Raw genomic sequence first — 21945 nt, 5'->3', positions numbered from 1 at the left:
ATTGAACTCTTACCTTCATGGCGAGCACTTGTTTTTCACTGTGGAAGGGATGACTCTCTGCAAACAGCGCCAGTTTGGCTCCTGCCCAGCTGTCCACTTCTGCACCCAGCATCAGTTGCTTCTCCCAAAGCTCCAGCCCCACCTGGAGATTATCCATGTACGCATCTGTCTTTTCTGTCACCTGTCAGAAGAAATTTCAATTGTTACGTTTTTAAGTTTCATCCACAAGTCATCCGCAAATGTGTAGATTAGCACAGATGCTGGAAGGAACAATGTGCCAGGATCTGTCAAGCATCATTATCCTTTTCATATGTAAGGTTTAAGTGAAAGGTGGCATTGATAAGTACAATATCAAATATATTCTGGTCTCTCCTTTCTAATGTTGGATTCTTACATCCAGCCAATTGTCCATCAGTGCTTCAGCTTCTGCTTCAAATGGAGCCTCACTGCAGTCTGGGATCTTCTTAAGGTGGGACTGCAGCTGTTTGCAAACACCTCGCATCTCCTCCATACCCTCCCCAAGGCCACTAAGATCCTCCTTTGTAGCATGGCCCTGGACAGACACACATGGAAAATAAAGTACACTTAATCAAATATGGCCATGGCATACAGAGGCATATTTTCTTCGCACAAAGAGGTGGGATTTTTCAAGACCCACCTTGGATATGAGTCTCTGCAGGTTGTCTTTGCCCATGTAGGAAGCCTGATCACCAATAGTCTGCTCGGCTCTCTGCATGGTGTTGTTCAGGTGACTACGGCAACTCTGGAATTTCTTGAGAAGCTCAATCAAGATGCTGCACTGATCCTTCCTGGAGGAAGGAACCAACAAATTGTTGTAAGTGAAAATTTCTGAGACCAACTCATATAGTAGAAACTAAGACTAGATCAGCTAGAAATTCACATTTACATATAGCAGTGCTGAAGAAAAATCTTTAATGCACAGGTACCCCATATTGTTTGTATCTTGTGTTTTACCAGAATAGACATGGATGCTCGTGCACATGAAGCACAGGATTGATCTGGTAAACAGTCTGACCAACTGTATGTGCCATAGAAGGTATAAATGTGCCAAAACATTTTTAAAAGGCTGTTCCAAATGTTTTACACATGCAACAGTATTGACATTAAGCTTTTGGACATTAAGTGTTAAAAAAAATGGGTGTGATCTACCTGTTAGTCAAGACTCTCTGGGTCTTCTTCCACTGAGTCTCAAGCTCCAGCAGGATATTTTCTCCTCCCCCCTCCTTCTCCTGGAGTTCACAGAGACTCTGGAATTCTGCGTGCTGTGTCTGCACCTGGCTTTCTATGTCTGATAGGGCACGGAGCCTGGAAAATACACATGTATATACACATCATAAATTTTTTTTGATTTTCTTATGTAGGTTATTTTCTTTCAATAACTGTCACAAAAGAATAACAGAAGCATTTGAGTATTAGCAGAAACATGCAAAGCACACACCTTTGCTGTACAGCAGGCATGGTGGGCTCCTTCAGGCCTTGAGCCTCGGCCATCTCCTGCAGCTTCCTCAGCTCTCCCAGCAGAGTCCTCTTCCTCAGGCCAAGTGATCTGCTCTGTGTCTCCTTCTTCAGACTCTGCTGCTGGCTAGCAAGCCCACGGTCAGCCTCCTCCAGCCTCTTCACCAGGGCAGCCACCATGTCCAGGCATGAGACCGGGGTCCCATCCCTGGTAACAGTCAGACGTGCGCCCTGCAGCAGCAAATCAAGCTGGGGAGCTTTGTCTTTCAAACTGTCAATGCTCTGCTTGATCAGAGCAAACTTGGAGCGACAATCCTGCAGTACCACAGCATCATTACAGGGGGCCCCCTGGACTCCAGAGATGTCTTCGTCTACAGTATGCAGTGACATGAGGAAGCGGTCCAGGGCACGAGCTGCTGCCTCACTTTTACGGACCTGTTGTCGGAGCTGGTCCAAACTAGTTCTGTGGGTTTCCACTTCACGGGATAGTGGATAGCAGTCTCTGGGATCAAGGTCACTGGATTCAGAGTCCAGACGTGACAGTTGGTCCAGCTCATTTTCAATATTATCATCCAGTTCCTAAACACACAGTAAATATCTGATTTGACAACAGTTTAGACAAGTCCAATTAAATAACCCTGCAATAATTGTATTTCTCAGCATAGAGGAAATAATAATATATGCATTAGCTTGATAGCCATTTGAGAAACGTCCTTGAGAAAAGACTTTGATTATTGATAGCAGACCTTAATATCTCTCAGGATGTTGGTATTGGCCAGTGTGAAGGCTGTGATGTCTTTGGGCTGTCTGAGGTAGCGATCCAGACGGTCAGTGAAGTCCACCATGTGGTTCTCAGTGGAGTCAATCTGTCTGAGCGCTGCACCTAAGGAGCTGCCTCTCCTCTGAAGGTTGAGCTGTTGGCTACGCCACTGCTCCTGCAGCTCAACCCTCTCCTGCTCCAGACCACTGTTCTTGTTCAACTGGGAACACTGGGAGCTCTGGGTTATATAGTCAGACCACAGAGACTCTGTCTCCTGCCTCAGGAACTGGTCAAAGCAAAAACCAACTCTGGATTATTTTCATGCATAGGACACTAGTTTGTTCAATCAGATCCAATCATTTAACTAATCTTGTAAAAATAATCAGCATTTTATATGCTTTAAAAAACTGTATGACAACTGTATGACAGGTGTATCTGTATCCCCATTTATAACTGCTATTATTCATACTTGTATGTTACCTGAACTTCCTGTAGCCGTGTATGTAGCCCTTTCAGAGAGCTGGAGTCAGAGGGGGCATCTTGGATGCTCTGTTCATTTTTTGCCAGTTGGGTGTGCAGAGTACGCTTACAGTTCTCATATCTGGAGATTTTACAAGACAAAACCAATACAGTTTGACTTCCAAGCTGTTTTGGGCAATATATGTAATGTTAGCTTATGACCAAACCATAAAGAAGTTTTATATTGAATCAAATAATATGTAATGTGAAGGTTGTTTGTAAAACCAAACCCCCTTAGAAACATTACCATACTTTGCAGCTTCACATAACTTTACACAGTTTACAGTTTTTTGCCTGTATACTTGAGTCCCAAAACTCTGAACAAACTTCTATATAAAACTGTCCATACAGTATGTAGATATATTTTGCAACCTCAGTTTCAATTTCCCATGAAAAGAAGAGGTGACACTTAAGATAATCAAAATAATATCCAATTTGGATCCTTTCATTAAATGTTCAAGCTTGTTTTAAGACAGGTATTGTTGTGTCTGTGACTCTGGAATTTGTCTGTCCACCTGATCAAAGCTCACCTGTTTCAGCTTTAAGAAGTCATAAAATTGAGTGTACCTGTCTAAAACCTCCTTCTTGGTTGTATCTTCCTCTACAGAGGCCTGGTTTTCTTCCTCCTTCTGTTCCACAGTAGTTATCTTCATTGTCACTTGGGACTAACAAAGCAAAACAGGTTATCATTTGTAAAATGCCCTTCATTAAACCGATGTGTCCAAACATTCATGGTGTAAATTATACCTCCAATGAGACTTGAGGCTCACTAGCTTTTGTGGACTCCCTTTGCAGACTCAGATCATGACTGTGGTCAACAGGAATCCTGGCAAACAGAAATACAAAAACAATTTATTGTCCACTATCATTTTCCAGTTTCACTTTTATTGAACATATTAGTTTTCTTAGTTGCCAAAACATCTCTGTTTGACAGCCAACTGTGGTATTAATGTTTCACTTTTTAAATAAGCACAGTTGTGTTGGACTGCCACAATGGTTCCCAACCCTGTACGTTAGCACTGTTGTGCTCAAATACAAAAAGAACCTTCAGAACTACAGCACCCAAGCTACTGTAAAACAAAATTGTTTGACATAGGTGACGGTAGGTGTCTCACCTCGAGTCAGGTATGTCTTGGTCTCCACTGAACTGCCGCTGGATGGCGGCCAGTCTCTTCTCACACTCCCTGAGCTGAGCTTGCGCCAGACGGTGGGCGTCTTCGGGGCTCAGGGTGTCACACAGCTCTTTCAGGGCCTCAAGCTGCTGCCCGGCTTGGGCAAGACTGCCATCCGCTGAGAAGCAAGCCTGGTCAATAGAGCAGACCAAAAATAGTCAAGAAATTTGACATAACAATAGCTACATTCACATTTAAATCTAAATGACAAATACTGCCTGACCCAATTCAAACCTACTCAAGGTCCTGTTTTCTAGGTCCATCTGTCAGTTATGTCAAAAAAGATTATTTAAAAGATCTTATGATGAAATTTGGTCTGTTTGGATTCTGTGCGATTGTTCAGTATTTTACATTTTTTTATTCTGCCTGGCATTCTAACCAGCATTTATCTCACAATCTCACTTTTTTCAAGTTTAGACACATCTTCTGTCTTTGTGATGTTTTCTGTATAGTGTTGGACATGGAAACACAGATGATTTCATTATGTGGTTGTCTTATTTGTCTTATCTATTCTTTTGTGGATATTGTTGCTGTTTTGTATTATGACCTAGCAAGTTGCAGTACCAACCACCAATAGTGTCACAATACAATAAAGAAATCCCAGGATAAAAAGCAACTGAGGGACCAGAATGAAGGATTACAATTACCATGTCCATTTGAAATAGTCTCCATGAAGGCATGGAAAGGGGAAGGGAAAATGTTCAAAATTAGTGCAGATAAAGGGGCTGCATAACCACCCACCAAAGCACACCTGACGAGAGTGTAGTTCTAATAATTTACTGTAGCTACCTGGTCTTGGTTTGCTAACGTGGTGTTTAAGTGCATCTCACACTGCAGGGCAGCTGTGTTAAGGTTTCTCCTTGTAACCTCAAACCGAAATTGTTGCAAAAAGCCTGAGATCTCTGCTCTTATGTCCTGATAAAATAAAATGAATAAAACAGCAAGATGTGTTAGAAAACAGAACTCTACAGTGAGTTTACACAAATGCTTAACAAGCAGGTGAATGTGAAAATTACTGACATGTTAAGTAACAGATGAAGACACAAAATGTTTAGTTCAGTTGTTCAGTTTTAGTACATTAATGTTATAAAAGCAAGCACAAGTGTATACCTGACACATCTTTCTGAGAGAACACGGCCAAAGGCTGTACAATTGCCAAAGGCCCAAAGCATGACCATTTTTCTCATTAAATTGAAATATATAAATTTAAACCCTGGTAACAGCAATCAAAATCTCAAAAATCACACTCTCACACTGTGTTTTCATGCCCTACCTCCCACTGTGTCCTGACAGACTGGGTGAAAAATTCCAAGTCTCTAAGCTGTGAAGGAGTGCAAAAGGCCTCCATGCCCTCAGCTGCTCTCAAAAACTCCTCCAGCAGCTCTGGGTCAAGTGTCCTCAGAGTTTCCTGGGAGAAAAAACAAATGCTTAAATGCTTTTTGACTTAAATAGAAATTAAATTAATGAAAATGAATGGATTTATCAATGAAAGCAAGCATGATGAAGCAATTCATCCAATGATCACTTAAAGTAAACAAAAATCTTGCAAATTTTGAAGTAGCAATAATAATTTATATTACCTCTTTGATAGATGCGTGTTCAGCTGATATACATTTGTCTTTAAAGACATTGATGGCTTCCAGAATGTGCTCCTGCAGGCAGTGCTTAGCCTCCTCAAATCCATTCCTGGCTAAAGCCTGAGCCTTGGCATAGGCCTCTGTGTATGCCTGTGGGGGTGCCTGAGCAAGGGCCGGAAGTTTGATGTTGCAAAGTTCGGAGGACTCAGGCTGGGACAGAGGCAGCAAATTTGCCTGAAAGAGGAGACTGTGTTGGGGCTGTTGTGGTTTGGATTGCAGTGGTGACTGTGCTTGAAGTTTTGACAGTATAGGAGCCTGGGTCTGGGGTCTAGGTTGTGAGAAAGATTGGGTTTGTGGTGTAGACTGGACTTTGGGATATAGTGGTGACTGAATCTGAGAGTTCTGGTGTGAGGGTGTATGCACATTTGACTTTGGAGGTGACTGAGCCTGAGATTGGGGTTGTGCTGGTTGTGGTGGCTGGGCCTGCTGTTGGTGCTGTGGTTCGGCTGGTTGAGTTGGTGATTGAACTTCATGTTGTAGTCCTGATTGGGATAGGGACTTTGGTTGTGGTGGTAATTCAATCATGGGTTGGATTTGTGACTGAGCTATGGGTTGTGGTGGGGATTGGGCCTGGGCTTTAGGTTGAAGAGATGCCTGCTGCAGCTGAACCTTGGGCTGATCCTGCTTGGATCCTGCTTGGGATTGGTGCTTTGGTTGTGGTGGTAATTCAACCTTGGGTTGATTTGGTGACTGAGCTATGGGTTGTGGTGGTGATTGGGCCTGGGCTTTAAGTTTAAGAGATACCTGCTGCAGCTGAACCTTGGGCTGATCTTGGTGGGATCCTGCTTGGGATGGAAGGTTTGGTTGTGGTGGAATTTCAACCTTGGGTTGTGTTGGTGATTGAGCTATGGTTTGTTGTGGCAATGGGGCCTGGGTTTTAGGTTGAAGAGATGCCTGTTGCATCTGAACTTTGGGCTGATCCTGTTGGAATACTGCTTTGGATGTGGGCTTTGGTTGTGGTGATAATTCGACCTTGGGTTGGGTTGGTGGCTGATGTATGGATTGTGGTGATGATGGGACCTGGGCTTTGGTTTGAAGAGATGTCTGCTGCAGCTTAACCTTGGGTTGATCCTGCTGGGACTGAGACTGAGCTTTTGATGGTGCAGATGGTTGAGTATGGATGATCTGGATCTTTGTCTTGAACTGATCCTCAATTTGAGCTTGAGATAGTGTTTGGGTATAAATATGAGGCTGAGACTGAATTTGAGGTTGGTGATGACTCTGTAAATGTTGCTGAGGTTGGGATTGGGGATAAGATGTAAAATGGATTTGTGGTGGAGCCTGAATCCAGGACTGTTGCTGAATTTCACCTTGTTGTGTTTGTACATGAGCCAGATTATACATCTGATGCTGTAGTTGCATGGGGCTGTGGCTCCTCATTTGATGTTGAGTTTGAGCCCAGGGTTGAACTTGGGTTTGCTGCATCTGAGGCTGGTATGGAGATCCTACTTGAGAATACCCAGGGGTACCTTGAAACAGCCCAGTTGTGGGCAATTGTTGAAGAACGTGAACTGTTGAGCAAGCCTGAGCTTGAGGAGAAGGACCTCTTTGCTGTGGGTATGTGTGTGGAGGGACCATTGCCATCTGCTGTAAGATGACCTGATTTTGTGGTTCTTGTTGTTGTGTCCATTGCTGTAAAGGAGCCTGAGCCCGGGTAAAATTCTCAGGGTAAAGATGAGGTTGTGCTGTAGCTTGGGGATGCTGGATGGAAACCGGAGTTGAGGCTCTGGTATGAGTCCAAGCCTGCCATTGGCCCTGAGGAAGCTGGTTTGGGTGATGAACCACTGATTGAGTGGGTATAAGATATGGACTCATAGGCTGAGAAGGACATTGACCTTGGGTCTGATGTTGAGACATACATTGGTCATGACTTTGAGGCTGGGCAATTGATTGAACATGGGTTTGAGACAGACTTGCAGGTTGAGCAAAGGTTTGAGGCTTGAACGTTGGCTGAACATGGCTTTGGGGTTGTTTGTTTGTTTGAGTATTGATTTGAGTCGGTGCCAATGCTTGAATACTGGTTTGAGGCGTTACTTGAACATGGGTGTGAGGCTGCACCACTGGTTGGATATGTTTTGGGGACTGAGCTATTGGTTGGCCATGGATTTGATCCTGTACAATTAGATGTGTTGCAATTGTTTGAGTATGGGTTTGAGGCCGAGTCTGTGTTGGTGGCAGTGTTGGTTTTGGAGATGGTGACCTAACTGGGGCCCATGACACTGGATGGCTACGAAGCTGTATATGGGATGGGATGGGGGCCTGAATTTCGGCTGGCAGCTGGGCCTGAGCCTGTGTCTGCATAGGAGTGAGAGATCTGACTTGAGCACAGGTCTGCACCTGTGCTATTGATTGGCCATGGACTTCAACCTGGAGTTCACCCTGCGGTTGTGTCGGAGATTGACATCTGACTGGGGCCCACATTTGGGGCTGAGGCTCTGCCTGGAGCTGATGCTGTTGCTGTTGTTGAGTCTTCACAGGGCTGTGGGTTTGTGGATGAGCGATTGTCTCTGATGGCTGCTGAAAGTGTGTTGCAGTTTGGGACAGGATTGCAGACTGCACTTCCACAACTGTATTTTGGAGCTGTGACTGAGTGTGAGTCATTTTTGGCTGATGTTTAGACATCGATACAGTCTGTGATTGTGCTTCTGAACCTAAATGTTGCAAATGTGTCGGTGACCGTTCTGGTTGATTCTGCTGTTCCTGATGCTGCGGCGACTGTTCTTCCTGTTGCCTTTGCTGTTTTTGGGATTTTTGTGGTTGTTGCTGCTGCTCTTTTTGTTGTTTTTTCTGATGTTGCGACGGCTGTTGTTCCTGTTGCCTTTGCTGTTTTTGGGATTGGTGTGGTTGTTGATGCTGCTCTATTTGTTGTTTTTTCTGATGTTGCAGTTGCTCTTCCTGCTGTTTTTCATATTGATGTTGGTGTCGTTCTAGCTTTTGATGTTGTTGCTCCTGCTGTAGTTGTTGTTGTGGCTGTTTAACAGCTTTGACCTGCGCCTCAGGTTTGACCTGTGGCCTTGGTGTTTCTGTGTGTTGTGGAAGCACCTGAACTGACACAACAGCTTCTCTATCTGGCAGTGGCTTTGTCTGCACTGGGTATGGACTGGAAACTTGTTCTGGAGTTTTAGCCTCTTCTGGAACCTGTTTCCGGAGCCACGGCCGATTACTCCTGGCTTTAGCCTTTCTGCTTTGAAGCTCTTTGGAACTTAGAAGCTTCCTTACAGCTGGTTGCTGATGTGAAGGCTGTTTCTGGGATTCTGCAATCTCTTGGATTTGTGCTTCAACATGTCTTTGCATGGCCATGTGCTGCTGAGATTCATGTTGATGTTGCTCTTCTTGCTGCTGCTTCATGTCATGTTCAGGCTCCTGTTCCTGCTCTTGTTTTGGTGTCAGCTCCTGTTGTTGCACCACTTTTTGCATTTGCTGATGCTCGAGTTGTAGCTGTTGTTGAAGCTGTATGTCCTTCTGTCTCTGTTGTTCTTGTTGCCGTTGTTTTTCTTTTGTTAACTGCTCTTGCTGCTGCAATGCTTGATCATGTGACTGTTTTTGTGCATCAGTTACTGGTTTTGTCTTACCCTGGTCTTCAGGTGACTGTGGTCTTGTTTGCTTCACAGCTTGTGCATAGGTGTATGGCAATGGAGGAGAACTCATCTTTTCCCCTCTGTATTCTTGCACAACTATTCTTGGCACAATTGTCTCCTGAGATTGATGTGTCATCTGTGGGTACCGAGTTGGCTGTCTTGTGTCCATAGGTGTCTGTTCAGGTCCTTCATCGGACGGGACGAAGACTTTTGATGGAGGAGGTCCTTCCGGAGGGCTTCTACTTCTGTCTCTTCTCGCTCCTAGGCTGCTGAGCATACCTACTGCTTCCTAGAATAGTAAACGCACTTAAGTAAATTATGATGGCATAATTCGTTGTTCTTATTATGTCCTTATGATGAGCTTATTTGAGTCAAAAACTAACCATTAACCTCAGCAGAATTAGTTGTCCTAGCCTCCTAGAATGGTTTTGTGACCAACCATCTATAGGTACTATGCATCTCTCTATGCATAACTTCATTAATCAGTTCTTCCTAGTATTCTCCCATGCGTCACCTCAGCAAAATCCATGCGTAGAACATACAATGTCAAATTGAATTAACTGACCTGTGATTGAGCGACTGCAGCTCGCACTCGGTCTTGCATGGCAGAGGCATGGAGGTACTGGATCGGCGAGCTCTTCTGACTTGTCATCACCATAACTTGTAGATCCTGCTCTTCCATCACAACCTGACCCTCCAGCTGCAAACCACGGGATATCAGAACCTGAGGGAATAAATTGGCTTTAATAATCATTATGTTTTCCTCACAAATTTAAAAGAAAAAAAGCCCCAGTATACATATATAATACATTGCCAATGACTCACAGACAGATCACTTCCAACTGCCTGACAATTAAGACATTTTCTTACAGAGTGTATAAACCCGAAAAACGTAGGTGTCATTCAGATTCATTGTTCACATCATTACATCATCTGATCTCAGGTACAATATTTGAATAGTTTTAACAGAATTAATTTGCAGGAAGATTTCTGATTTCAAATGTCAACTGCCCCGATAAGATTTAGAAAACTTTAAAATTTAAATTTGTTTACAATGAAAATAAGGGTCACAGGGTTATTGATATAAAAGGAGAGGATTTGATGACGTAATGATGATGTTTTCTCAAGGTTAGAGTTTTCTTGGGAAACAAAACAGTACACAGTGCTTCTTTAACATTCTGAAATAAAATCCTACCTTAACATACACTTATATCAACAATGTAATATATATTTATGTACTATAATACTGAAGATTTTCCCATTAGTGAAAGGGCAACGATTACTCACAAACCAGTTGTGTTCTTTTACTGTGGCAGAAAAAAATATCTTATATACATAAAATAATATAAACTGCCACGCTTAGAGAATCACATTGCATCATGTGTACTGGTTTAAAAAAGACAGCTGACAGTTTAATTTACTGTTGGTTTCATGCACTTGAAAAGCACACACAGCTAGAATATTATCTGTCTTAAATTAACTGTAGTGAAAGCAAGGTATATTTTATATTGTATATGTATGTACAAAACAGAGTTCTTATATGTATACTATTACTATTTCAGTGCTAGACCAAAGTTAGCAGGATGGTTTTGTTAGGCTAAAATCTACCGATTCTTTATGATTCTGTTTTACCCTGGCTCGTGGGTCCTGGCTCCGTTGAGGCTGTCGCTCTGCAACCCTTAACAGTTGATAAAGCTCTCTGGCGTCCATCTCCCAGTAGAGGAGCTCAGCCAGGCGACCATCCAGCCCTGCTACACTGTGCTGCAGCTCGGTACACAACTGCTCAGCCTCAAACAGGGTCTGCATCACCTGCCGTCATCAATAGTAAAACCCAGACAAAATTACACACACACAGCAAACAAAAAACTTTTTACTAGATATTTAATGGCTATAATAAAGACTTGGATGCTTATGAAAAGAACTCATCCGTACTTCAGGTATAGCCAGCTTCAGTTTCAGTAGCTGTTCCAAAGGACATTCTGGTGAGGGTGCCAGAGCATCTAGATCCATTTCTTTTATCTTCCTAATTACAAACTGAAGATCAGAAAACAAGCAGTTATTTATTATCTTGCCAATTACATTTTCTTGATGTGCTTTCTTAACAGATTATTTCAGATCAAACCAATATAATCAAACTTCAACAGCAATGAACTGTAACCCTTTTTTTATCTAACCCAATCCCAAATATACATTTGAAAAAAAGGTAATGCAACAGAAATGCTACACTTTTTGCATTTCCTGAAAATATCGATGTTTAGTTTGTTTGCACAAGCGTAAAGTTTATAATAATAGTCAGGACTCCATGCCGCAGTGTGAAGAAGTGGTTAAGTTGTCCATCAGACTCACCTGTATTCTCTTTCTGTAGGTTCGCAGAGGACTAGCCATCAACTCCAGCGGCTCTTTGAGAATCAGAGTGGCCTCTTTGATCAGAGCCTGGATGTCCTGGGATCTGGCTGGGACATCAGCGCTGGGCTCAGCTGCGCTGTCCTGGGGAAAAAAAGGATTTAGACAACATGACAAACATAATCAGGCAAACTTGACCACAAGCTCTCATCAGAAATGTGTTCGCAGTATCAAGTTAAAAGACAAACCATTGTTTCAAGCAGCAAATTGTTTCTATTACAGCTCAATCAAAACGTGTATACATTGCTAATGAAGAGCTTGTGATTTCCAATGTGCCTTGTGTGCATCTAGTAATGACTAAATAATACATTCAGTTCACATAGATATTTCCCTCCATTCATGGGGAAATGTTATTACAGTCTGACTGAATTAACTTCAGGGATAACTCTCTGAGTTGATGAAAATAACACTTTTATACACAGCGTATTTTCAGAGACAATCAAACTTTTTATACTTGCCTCACAATCAACTTGAAGGTTTGGCACCATTTTAAAGGCCTATCAACTCCTTCTATCAGAGCATTGGAGTAAATGTAAATACAGGGCCAACAGAGCCAAATGTTCAGGAAACCTGATTCAGTTGTTTGTATGCACATCTCTAAAGCCAAAAACAAGCCCTATTTTCTTTGCTAAGATAAACCTGGTGGCCGTCACTGTTGGGAAGCTGCAATGCAAGAGATGCAACCTATCTAATTACCTAACGTTATTGTTATTGTTGGATGAATCAGCTCGCCAACGATGTACCAACAAAGCTAGCAGCCACATAATTAAGCTAACCTTAGTAGGGACTGGCTACAGTATGTAACAACTAACAACTATCTGACTTTTTAGCATTGTGAGTAGAGGAGAAAGGAGCTGCCAGAGGCCACAGGTCAATATTCATGTTTCCTATTAACTTTTTCAGGCATGGTCTGTAGTGGACATATGCTTAACTGTTTCAAATTCATATTAATTCTTAATAAAGGTTTTCTACATGTCTTCACAGGTTGATAGTACAAAGTAGTAAACAAATAAAAAGAAAAACTACTGTCTTCTACACATGGTCTGTCCAGAACTATGTTGAGAATATACTGGAGAGGATCTCAAAGGCGATAAACCAGCGACCCCATTCTAATTCCAAAGAGAAACCATTTTCACCATACCGAAGGAGCAACCATCACTGTCAACAAGATAAGATGCAAAGCGCTACAGATTTGGTCGAGCAAACAAAATTCTACAATTGACAAGTAAGAATTAACAAACATCATCATTATACAAACAATCTAATTGAATTGCATAGAATGAAGCACATGGCTAATTTAATCAGATTCCAACAATCCATAGTCCAACAGTAACAAAATAATAAACGATAATAAATGCTGACCAGAAGACATGACAGCACCCTGACAGACACGTCAAATCAAATCAAGTCAGGATTATTTGTGTCGTCCAATATCACATACAAATGTCTCAAGGGGCCTTGACGCGTTCACAACATCAGTTCCCAACCGATCCCAAGCTCTCCTTAAACTTAACTATTAAGTCAAAAAAGGAAGGGTGGGAAAATTCAGACAAATTACAAAGCAACCCAATACAAGACAGCATAAATACAAATTACAGTTCTGATCCAGTCATAGTTGCAGGGTACATGGAGGGGGAGGATCCATGGAGTAAGGGGGTTAGGTCACTTGCATCCTGGTATGCTGGTATAAGCCAGATAAGCCAGGCTGAGCAGACGGGTCTGAATGCTACCTCTGATTCAGACGGATACAGTCAAAACCTAGATAACAAGTGCTTACAGTGGCCTGCTTCTGTTAGTGACTTACAGCAGGCTTTGGATATGAAGGAGAAAAAGTAGGAGAGCCAGGAGGAAGGTTTATAGTCAGTGTAAGAGGAGCGTAAGAGGAATACCAAACTTTCAGAGACCAGCCTCTGGGGACCAGGAATATCCAAAACAAATTGCATAGCACATGTTAATCATATTGTGCCTCAGCAAGCTTCAGTCACTTACAAATGTGGTTCTCTTGACCAACTCCGCCCAGTGCATGTTGAGTCTGCGAAGCTCTTCTGCCAGGCTCCTGCTGGTTTGAGGATCTGTTGCCTCAATCAGGAAGTTACCCACCTCATTCAGGCGGGCCTGGCGAGAGCCCCACTCAGCCACAGCTATAGGCGTCACCTTCAGAAACACAGGAATATTACATTTATACACATAGATACAGTAAATATTCTCTTACCCCATCCCTCTCTCTGTGTGTATGTATTTATTATGCTGTACCTCTGCCAAGTGTCTGTGGGTGTGTGTTGAGGAGCCCTGCTCCAGCCAGGCCTGCAGGGAGCTCAGGCAGTCACTGTAGGTGTCCCAAGCAGACATAACCCGTCCCATGGTGCTCTTGGCTGCAGTCACCTCCTCCAGAATCATTGCAGTCTCTTCCTCCAGCTCCTTCACTTGCTGACTAACATGATTGTAGTCTGCAGCTGAGAAGCGCAGAGCTCAGTCAGTAACAGTCATATTGTTAAAATACACTCAAAGTGAAAATGTTTTCTCTGATAAATGCCACATTGTCATCTTTCTGTTAGTTGGGTCCATGTGTGTAGCACATTGCCATATACGGATTGTTTATCTATTTATTTTTCAATTTCCTATTAAATACAGCAGGGGAGAGAGGCAGAGGTAGAGAGAGAGAAGGGAACTAAAGAATGCGTATTGTAGATGTTATTTAAGACAGTCCGATAACAAAGTGAAAATGTTTTAAATGTGTAAATTCCTTAATATCTGAATACGTCTGGTAGGGAGGAGTCTCGCATAAACATTTTAAGATTGCTTACCAAGGGCAGATTTGCTGGCATACTTCTCAGAAACCTGCTTGAGTTTATGAAGGGCTGCTTCCAGCAAGGAAGGTAGATCCTGTTTATTTACTAGCTCCTGTATGAAAAGAGAGAATCATTGTGATCATTGCAAAGTAACAGATTTGTTTAGTTGGTTTTGTACTAAATGATTGAGGAAATAATTTCAGGTGAAACACAGGAAACCCTGACAAGAGTATAAACCTTACTGGAAGATCTCCTATCGGAATAAATTGGGAAATTAGCTCCAAAAGGTGTGACTGGCTGTGTGTCTCTATGGTGGCATTTCATTTGCCAGGTTTTGCTTCAGTAAAGGTACAAATTGCAGCAGGTATAGACATTGTAATGGTACGTTCACGTCTTTCCCTAACTCTCTTGCTTTATGTGGTCTCCAAAATCAACTCTTTTAAACCTGATCAGATTTTTTTCCCTCAGAGTCATCAGGTAGATTGCACTCACCATGGCAACCTTGTTTCCCTGGACATTGCACAGCCATGGTAATACTAGAGCAGGGGTTTTGTCCTTTTGGCTGTAGTAACTCTCGTTTTTTTATACTTGTTATACAGTATATGTATGTCTTCCATTACTGTATCTGAAGCAAATGACGTGTACAATACAGAAAGGCCTACCCTTCTTGGGAACAATAATCACTATGTCCAAAGGAAGGCCTTTTTCAAAGCACTGAAGCTAAACAAAAACCACTTACATGCCATTCTTGCAACAGCACCCTGACAGCCTCCTGGGAGATGTAGGGCCTCTTCCAGACCCGGAGCTTAGTCCTGATCTGACCCAGTAGTTCCAGCACTGTGCTTCGGTGCTCCCGGTACTCAAGCTTGATACCATGGTACTTAGCAGTCACTCTAATACTGGTAAACCTGGCAGACATCCACAAAGAAACTTGGTGAGGTCATTTCATTACATTACGGTCATTTAGCAGACGCTTTTATCCAAAGCGACTTCCAATAAGTGCGTTCAACATAGGTAGGTAAAAGAACTTCAGGTCACAAGAGTGCTTTGTCACAAGAATGCTAGGTCACAAGAATATTTCAATGCTTAAATACAAACAATTTGCAAATTAGAAATGAATTGCTCGCATTTCTAAGCCAATGCTTACAGCTTACATAATATTTTCACCGAGAAAGTAATTAAAAATGTTTAATCAATACAGTTTGATACAGTTTGATACATTTCAACTGTTTGATGATTACATTTTTAAATAATGTTTAGAAAATAACTTGATATCATGCTGTTCATCAACATCTCTGCATCCATGTGCATCCAAATATATGAGCTTACCAATGTATTTTCCACACAAATAATGTACATAGCAACAATGCAGAGTGCTTCTGCATTGCCTTGGTATGAAAAACATGAACAGGAAGAGGTCTTTACCTCTGTACGACAGTGACTCCTAGTGGATTGTTTAGGTTTAGCTTACTGCAGTGGCATGGCAGAGATGTCTCAAAGGGGTCACTTTAGTTTGCGTGCATTGTTTAATTTGAAGTTATTGAAAAAGAAATGTGAACGACCAAATTGTTGGAAAAAAAACATGAAAGTTAAACATGAGGGATGTGAAATCTGCCACTGTCACTGTTAAAAAAAACGGATAGATAGCAGTCTGTGAGATTATATAAAAATAAACGCTATGGAATTGTGTGTGAAGTTTTACTTAAGTATGTGCTTCTCAGGAAAGGAAATACTGAATAACAGAGTATTTTATGAGGACATTAGAAACCCTCTTACTGGGGCTTGGAGGAATTGTCAGTACATTATGACATAATGCTTGTAATATTATTACTTTTTTAAATTTTCTTCTCAACAACCTTTCCAGCATTGGCCCTAATGTTCTGTCATACATTGAGAATTGTCTGGGGATTTAAAAAAAATATTCCCTGTCACTGATCACACACACGCAATTTCCCACAGACACACATATATGGATGCACACCCTGTTTTTGACCTACAAACTGTGTTAACTTACCTCCTCTTCATCTCCTCCATCTTGTCTGTGGGAATCAGCATGTTTCCATACTCGTCCAGGTTCGGAAACATCTGGAAGGCCTTCTGTTGCTCGGGCATCTCCTCCAGGCAAACCTGTAACATCCAGCAGTGAGCAAAGGTCCATGCATGCGTTTATATTTCAACAGGGATACAAAATTCCTTGAAGAGAGATAATTCTTTGAATAACATTATATTCTGCACGAGTTAATTACTATAAATCTGCAGTACCTCAGTCAGTTTGGAATCAATAAACAAAATCAATCTATTAGCACTTCAACACTCACTTTGAGAAGCTCCTGTTTGTCTCTGGCATCATCAGCGGCACGGCCGTGGTCCCGAGGGTCGCCCTCCTCCTCGGCCAGCACACCCTCCGCTCTCAGCAGCCAGCGAGCGACTGTGTCCAGAGGGGCTGGGAGACTCATATCTAGCTTGAGCTTATATTCGCGCATCTGGGTTCAAGAAAGAGAAGAATCTGTCTCAATAAACTGAGAAGTCTGTAGATGGGCAAGTACTGCAGGTAAAAACGTTTTGACCCATATCACCAGTGAGTCATTTTATATATTTATACTTGTTTTAAAAGAAATTGGACAACGTACATTACTAAATGTAAATGACATTATTAAATGTAATTTGTCTGGTGGAACTGAGTAGAACTGACCTTTTCAGAGAGGCTGTCCCATGCCCCTCTGAGAGCACGCTGCTCCTCGCTTAGTTTGGATGTTCGTCTCATTGCTGTCAACAACGGCATGATGGGACGCCGCTGCTCATTGAAGGACACCAGGAAAGTCTGAAACACCTGACATACGAAAATGTCATCTTTAGTACAATCATTTTTGTAAAGGATTGCAAACAGCGACAAAGGAACCTGTTTTCAGGACATCAAGGATTTACATTACAATCTAATTTTGTTAGGAAGGTTGCATAATGGCACAAAATAGGAGGAGGGAATAGGTTACAAATCATCTCCACCACTTCCTCATGAACATTATGCAAGGCCACACCACATAAAATGTTACAGATACTACATATAAAGTGTTACAATGTTTGAATGGTTATTGAGAGAATCTGAATACATACATGGTATCTCTCTGAGTAACTTTCTCCCTCTGTTGAATCCCATCCCTCCAGCAGCTCATCGTAGGCCTGAACCAGCCAGCGTGTCACTTCCTGTACCTTCCTGTGGGGTGTTGCCTGGCAGCATGGATTTAAGGACACACATCACATTATTGACAAAATGTAAGAATAAATTGCAGATTTACTTTAACAATGTTTGGTTCTAATTTTTGGTGGTATTTCGTGATGTGTGATGGGGATTGGTCGGTCACACTATCTTTCCAGAACGTTCCATCCAAAGTCTTAGTGGATGAATTATATTAATTTTAAGGACAGCTTAATATTTCTTCATCACAATGAGGTCACATGTTTCTGGAGAACAATAGTGAGATGTTCACATGCACTCCCAATGTTTTGACAAAAGCATTCTAGATCACCAAGTCACACACAAGGAAGTGCCAAGCCCAGACCGCAGTTTGTTTTGGGAACAACTTCATTGTCAGTTCTCATAAGAACGTGCCAAAATATGTTCCATGAGCCAACACATGGGCACAATACTATACACTGTAAATTGAATTGTTTAAAGGTTAATTATGTCTTTTTAGTAAACAAAATGCATACATACATTTGAATCTAGATCTGTCCTCTGAAATATCTTTCTAAATCACTGAGAAAAACAAAAGGGTTTGGCAAAATAGAGAAATAGTATCAAACACAGCAAAAACGCTTTTGAGACTCTAATTTCCGTGTCCCCAAACCTGCCTCTTATGCTTAAAAATGCCTCTGGGATTATTCTTCATTTCCAAAATAATTTCCCTGGGGGTGAATTAGAATTGCAACAAGTATATTCCAAACTCAAATGTCAACAACAGCTACATCTGTACGTGCGTGATATCTAATCAGGAGCCTGAGTTGACAGGTGTTGTGTGACTGATCCGGCATGAGTTGTGCATGTGATAGGCGACATAGCAGGGTCTCAGTGGAAAGAATCGCTGCACTCCAGTCACCCCGTGAGCCCTTTATTCATCTCAGGGAGGCTTGCAGAGGAACACACACCCTCCCGTTGGCTCTGGATTTGTTCCCAGAAAGCAGGACAAACTAGATTTGAACAGCCATTTATTACATGATCAGTCCTGTTTGTAAACACCACGTGATTTGAAGGTAATCTTGGCTTTGAGTCTTTCGTCAATGCAGCACCATCTTGCTCGTCTGTATCAGACATAATGAGCTGCAATCAAACCTAAACTTATTTGTGGCTGGTTTTCGTATTACTCATTTACGCTGTTTAATATTGCAGCACTATTACCAACCAACAAACTAAAATTCCTCCAAAAACAACAGTAAAAACCAAAAAAACACCAGTTAATTTTAACCAGAATAGACCTGAAGAAATGTAAAAGTTTTACCTTTTAGCCACTAGAATCACTTCATTTTGTACCATAGTAGCTCCTTGAATTTTCATATTCTGATTCAGGTGAAATGTGCAAGGACTGCATAACTTCAATGGATTTTAATTGTAACAGACACAAATGAAGCCCTAACTGAACGTTGCAAAGTCTGCTCTCATTAATAAGTTAGCAGCAGTCCACAAAAAGCCTTGCGAAAGGGCAAGTGAATGGTTTAATAATTTCATACAGTAATTCATTGGGCGTCTGTAAGTTTCACTGATACTAGTTGCTGTGTTATTATTTATATTATTAGTTCTTTAAGCTGTTTAATCCATCTGGTGATGCCCTTTGCCAAGCACGAAGGCAAAGGACAAGAGAAACAAGGAGTGGTGGACAGTTGAGGGTGAGGACTACCTGGCGAAGAGGCGAGGCAGAAATAGCAGGAGTGTAGTGAACAGGCAGGTTGATAGGAGAAGGACTTTTAGCAGCTGACAAGTAATGTGTCTGAAAGGAGAGGAGGAGAGGAAAGGAGAGGAGATAACAAAGACAGAAAAACCTAAACAGAACAGAATGTATTTTATAATGTGAAACAATATTAATGTGGTGGAGATTGGTGTAATCATAATACAACATCAATCACAATATTTGATTTTCAAGCCTGCGTATATCAAGATATATGATGGATCTAAATATAATTTATTTTGAATAAAAAGCAAAGATTGCAAAGACTTTGCAAAATAGATTGACTAACTGTAACTTGACTGAAGTAACATCATTTTACAGGCTGTACACTGAACTGAAACGTCCTCCGCAGGAAGGGATCTAAAAAAGCATTAAGCAGATGCTCCTGAGAAGAATGAGTTTATTATTCATCTGTAAAATACCCTGCCTCTGGTCATAACTCTCCCATGACCAAATTTAAAGAGCATGTGATCTTCATCTGGGAGATTATGAAGCCTTTCTACAAAACAGTTGATAATCTGAAACATCTATACGTACATATCTCTGTTAGCATCTGCAAACATATGCCAGAATAAGTCCAACTCTAATAAACGGGATCATTAGCATAGTGAATAGCGGAAGAGGAAGACGGGAACAGACAGAGCTCTCAGTGGCAAGATTTAACATGTTAAGGCAAGGCAAGGCTAACTTTATTCATACAGCACATTTTATACGACTTGTTGACGACTCAAGGGAGACATTTTCAGATTTTTGCTTTGACACTGGAGACCAGTTTATTAAGTGTGTGTCTTAGAAGTTAGAAGAAGGGCGTGTAGAAGTTCATTAACGCACTGATTGCCACCCCTTAGAACAACGTTTGGAATGCTGTGTAGTTAAGGCGATTTGTTTGTCTAATGAAACAACAAAGCAAAACGAAAAATTACACAGACCTGCACGTCCTCGTCTGGCACTGGCATGTCTCTGGAATACTGCAGGAACTGGGCCACGTAGGTCATGATGGACTTCTCATCAGGGTCTCGAACATCCACATCTGCATTGACACAACAGTCCTCCATGATCCGTCTGACATTACAACACCACTGCCACAACTGCCAAACCGCTTTTTAAAGCATCCCTCCACCTCTTAAAGTCAGCTATTGAAATGAAAACCTAACAGGCACATAGAGTCTGAACAAGAAAGTACTTTATATCAAACTGAACCGAACAACCACTAAGAGCATCACCAGACTGTCCAATCATCATCATCCCATTGCCCTCAGGCTCACTGGGTAGTGTTGCCATCTATTGGTCAGTAATCAGCTCCACTGCACACACTCATTTAGATTCACATGGTGATAGACTAGTTCAAGAACAACAACATCACAAGAAAAACTAGATGAACTTGGTTAAAGGCTTTCGCTTTAAAAGTCTTGTACTTATTGCCCTCATTGATATTAAGGTTCTCATAGCTCAGTGGACACCTGTTATGAGTCAGCAGCAGCTTCAAATAGAATTTATTTTCCTGGACAACTGACAGGTTGCACATTGTTCCTATCATCTTTGAAATCTGTCCTTCATCTGCCTGCCTCACTTTTCTTTTCCACTCCTGCTTCTGTTCATTCAACAGAAGTTTAGATTGAAGAAGCCCAGCAATGTAGTGTTTTTGACTCTCTTTTGCATGGCCTTCTCCGAAAATGATATTCTGTTGGCCCTCTGCGATCGCAAGATTGGTCACCATAGAAACCTGTCCTGAATCTTGTATTCAATCTTTCTCCAGTGAGCAATGAGTGAGCAATGAGCGAGTGTCAATTGTCCTTGCATTGATGAATGTGGCGATATCACACTTCAATGGTGACAACTCCCTTATCGACATACTCTTAGAAATACTTGATTGTATGGAAGGGACCAACAAATTCAACATTGATATGGCAAACCATTCATAATGTCCTCTTGATGGTGTGCTAGGGTGAATCCATTCATGTCCCCTAGGGCTGCACCTAACGATTATTTTTTTAATCTACAGATTTTTTTTCCAGATTAGTCGATTAATCTACAGATTATATTTATTACGCAATATAACAATGATTTCCCCCAAAATAAATATCAAAATTTATCTCATTAATATTTCAATATTTTCTTCTTTTGAAAACAAACAAATGTAACAAAGACTTGCAGTGCATTATTCCACAACTAGCCAGCTTTTGAATGATAATCTCCGTTTCGCAATCCAACATATTGCTTATTCAGTTCAAGTAAAAGTGATCGAGCGCAATCTGCAATAACAAAAATACATGAGACGCAGGTGAGTTTGCTCCGCGATCAGTCGGTCTGACGGAGGGTGGGGAGACGCAGGTCAGTTTACGCTTCTGCACGTCAGCCGGCAAAGACCCGCTTGTTCGCGTGTTCGCCACCCAAGTCCTAGTGTCTCACGCTTGGTGGGCGGGGACACAAAGTGCTGCCGCCTTGACAACGCGCTCCGCAATGCTTTCACTTTAGACCGTGGGACTTTTCGCCGCAGCTTGTTCTCCGTTTGCGTGCGTGCTGCCACCTGGCGCAGCCTTCTTACGTCATTATGACGCGTCGGCGCACGGTTATGCAAATCGACGTATTTACGTAATCCGGTAGTCGACGCGTCACCCCGCCACTAATGTCCCCACTACAATTATTGATACAACTTTTATGTAAATGCTGGACC

The 21945-nt window shown here is 41.9% G+C and overlaps 1 protein-coding gene across 3 annotated transcripts in view; it reads right to left on the bottom strand.

Moving 5' to 3' along the window:
* Positions 1-21945, bottom strand: part of syne2b (spectrin repeat containing, nuclear envelope 2b) — a 71494-nt gene that overhangs the window by 39432 nt on the left and 10117 nt on the right. For all 3 annotated transcript variants that reach the window (XM_076146719.1, XM_076146717.1, XM_076146718.1), the window contains exons 8-32: positions 20201-20301; positions 17446-17559; positions 17027-17164; positions 16653-16817; positions 16349-16461; positions 15074-15242; positions 14350-14446; positions 13799-13998; positions 13535-13699; positions 11489-11629; positions 11075-11176; positions 10775-10951; positions 9708-9866; positions 5508-9431; positions 5201-5335; positions 3871-4058; positions 3503-3581; positions 3323-3420; positions 2717-2837; positions 2223-2522; positions 1460-2055; positions 1171-1326; positions 659-809; positions 395-553; positions 14-181 (exon numbers count right to left, since the gene is read on the bottom strand). In XM_076146719.1, the coding sequence (XP_076002834.1) occupies positions 14-181; positions 395-553; positions 659-809; positions 1171-1326; positions 1460-2055; positions 2223-2522; positions 2717-2837; positions 3323-3420; positions 3503-3581; positions 3871-4058; positions 5201-5335; positions 5508-9431; positions 9708-9866; positions 10775-10951; positions 11075-11176; positions 11489-11629; positions 13535-13699; positions 13799-13998; positions 14350-14446; positions 15074-15242; positions 16349-16461; positions 16653-16817; positions 17027-17164; positions 17446-17559; positions 20201-20301 (7916 nt within the window). The remainder of the gene's footprint in view (positions 1-13; positions 182-394; positions 554-658; positions 810-1170; positions 1327-1459; positions 2056-2222; positions 2523-2716; positions 2838-3322; positions 3421-3502; positions 3582-3870; positions 4059-5200; positions 5336-5507; positions 9432-9707; positions 9867-10774; positions 10952-11074; positions 11177-11488; positions 11630-13534; positions 13700-13798; positions 13999-14349; positions 14447-15073; positions 15243-16348; positions 16462-16652; positions 16818-17026; positions 17165-17445; positions 17560-20200; positions 20302-21945) is intronic.

The sequence above is a fragment of the Genypterus blacodes genome, unplaced genomic scaffold (assembly GCF_046128005.1).
Source record: "Genypterus blacodes isolate CSIRO-AG114 ecotype Tasmania unplaced genomic scaffold, CSIRO-AGI_Gbla_v1 ptg000033l_1, whole genome shotgun sequence".
NCBI lineage: Eukaryota > Metazoa > Chordata > Actinopteri > Ophidiiformes > Ophidiidae > Genypterus > Genypterus blacodes.
This window is presented reverse-complemented; position numbering and strand designations above follow the sequence as displayed.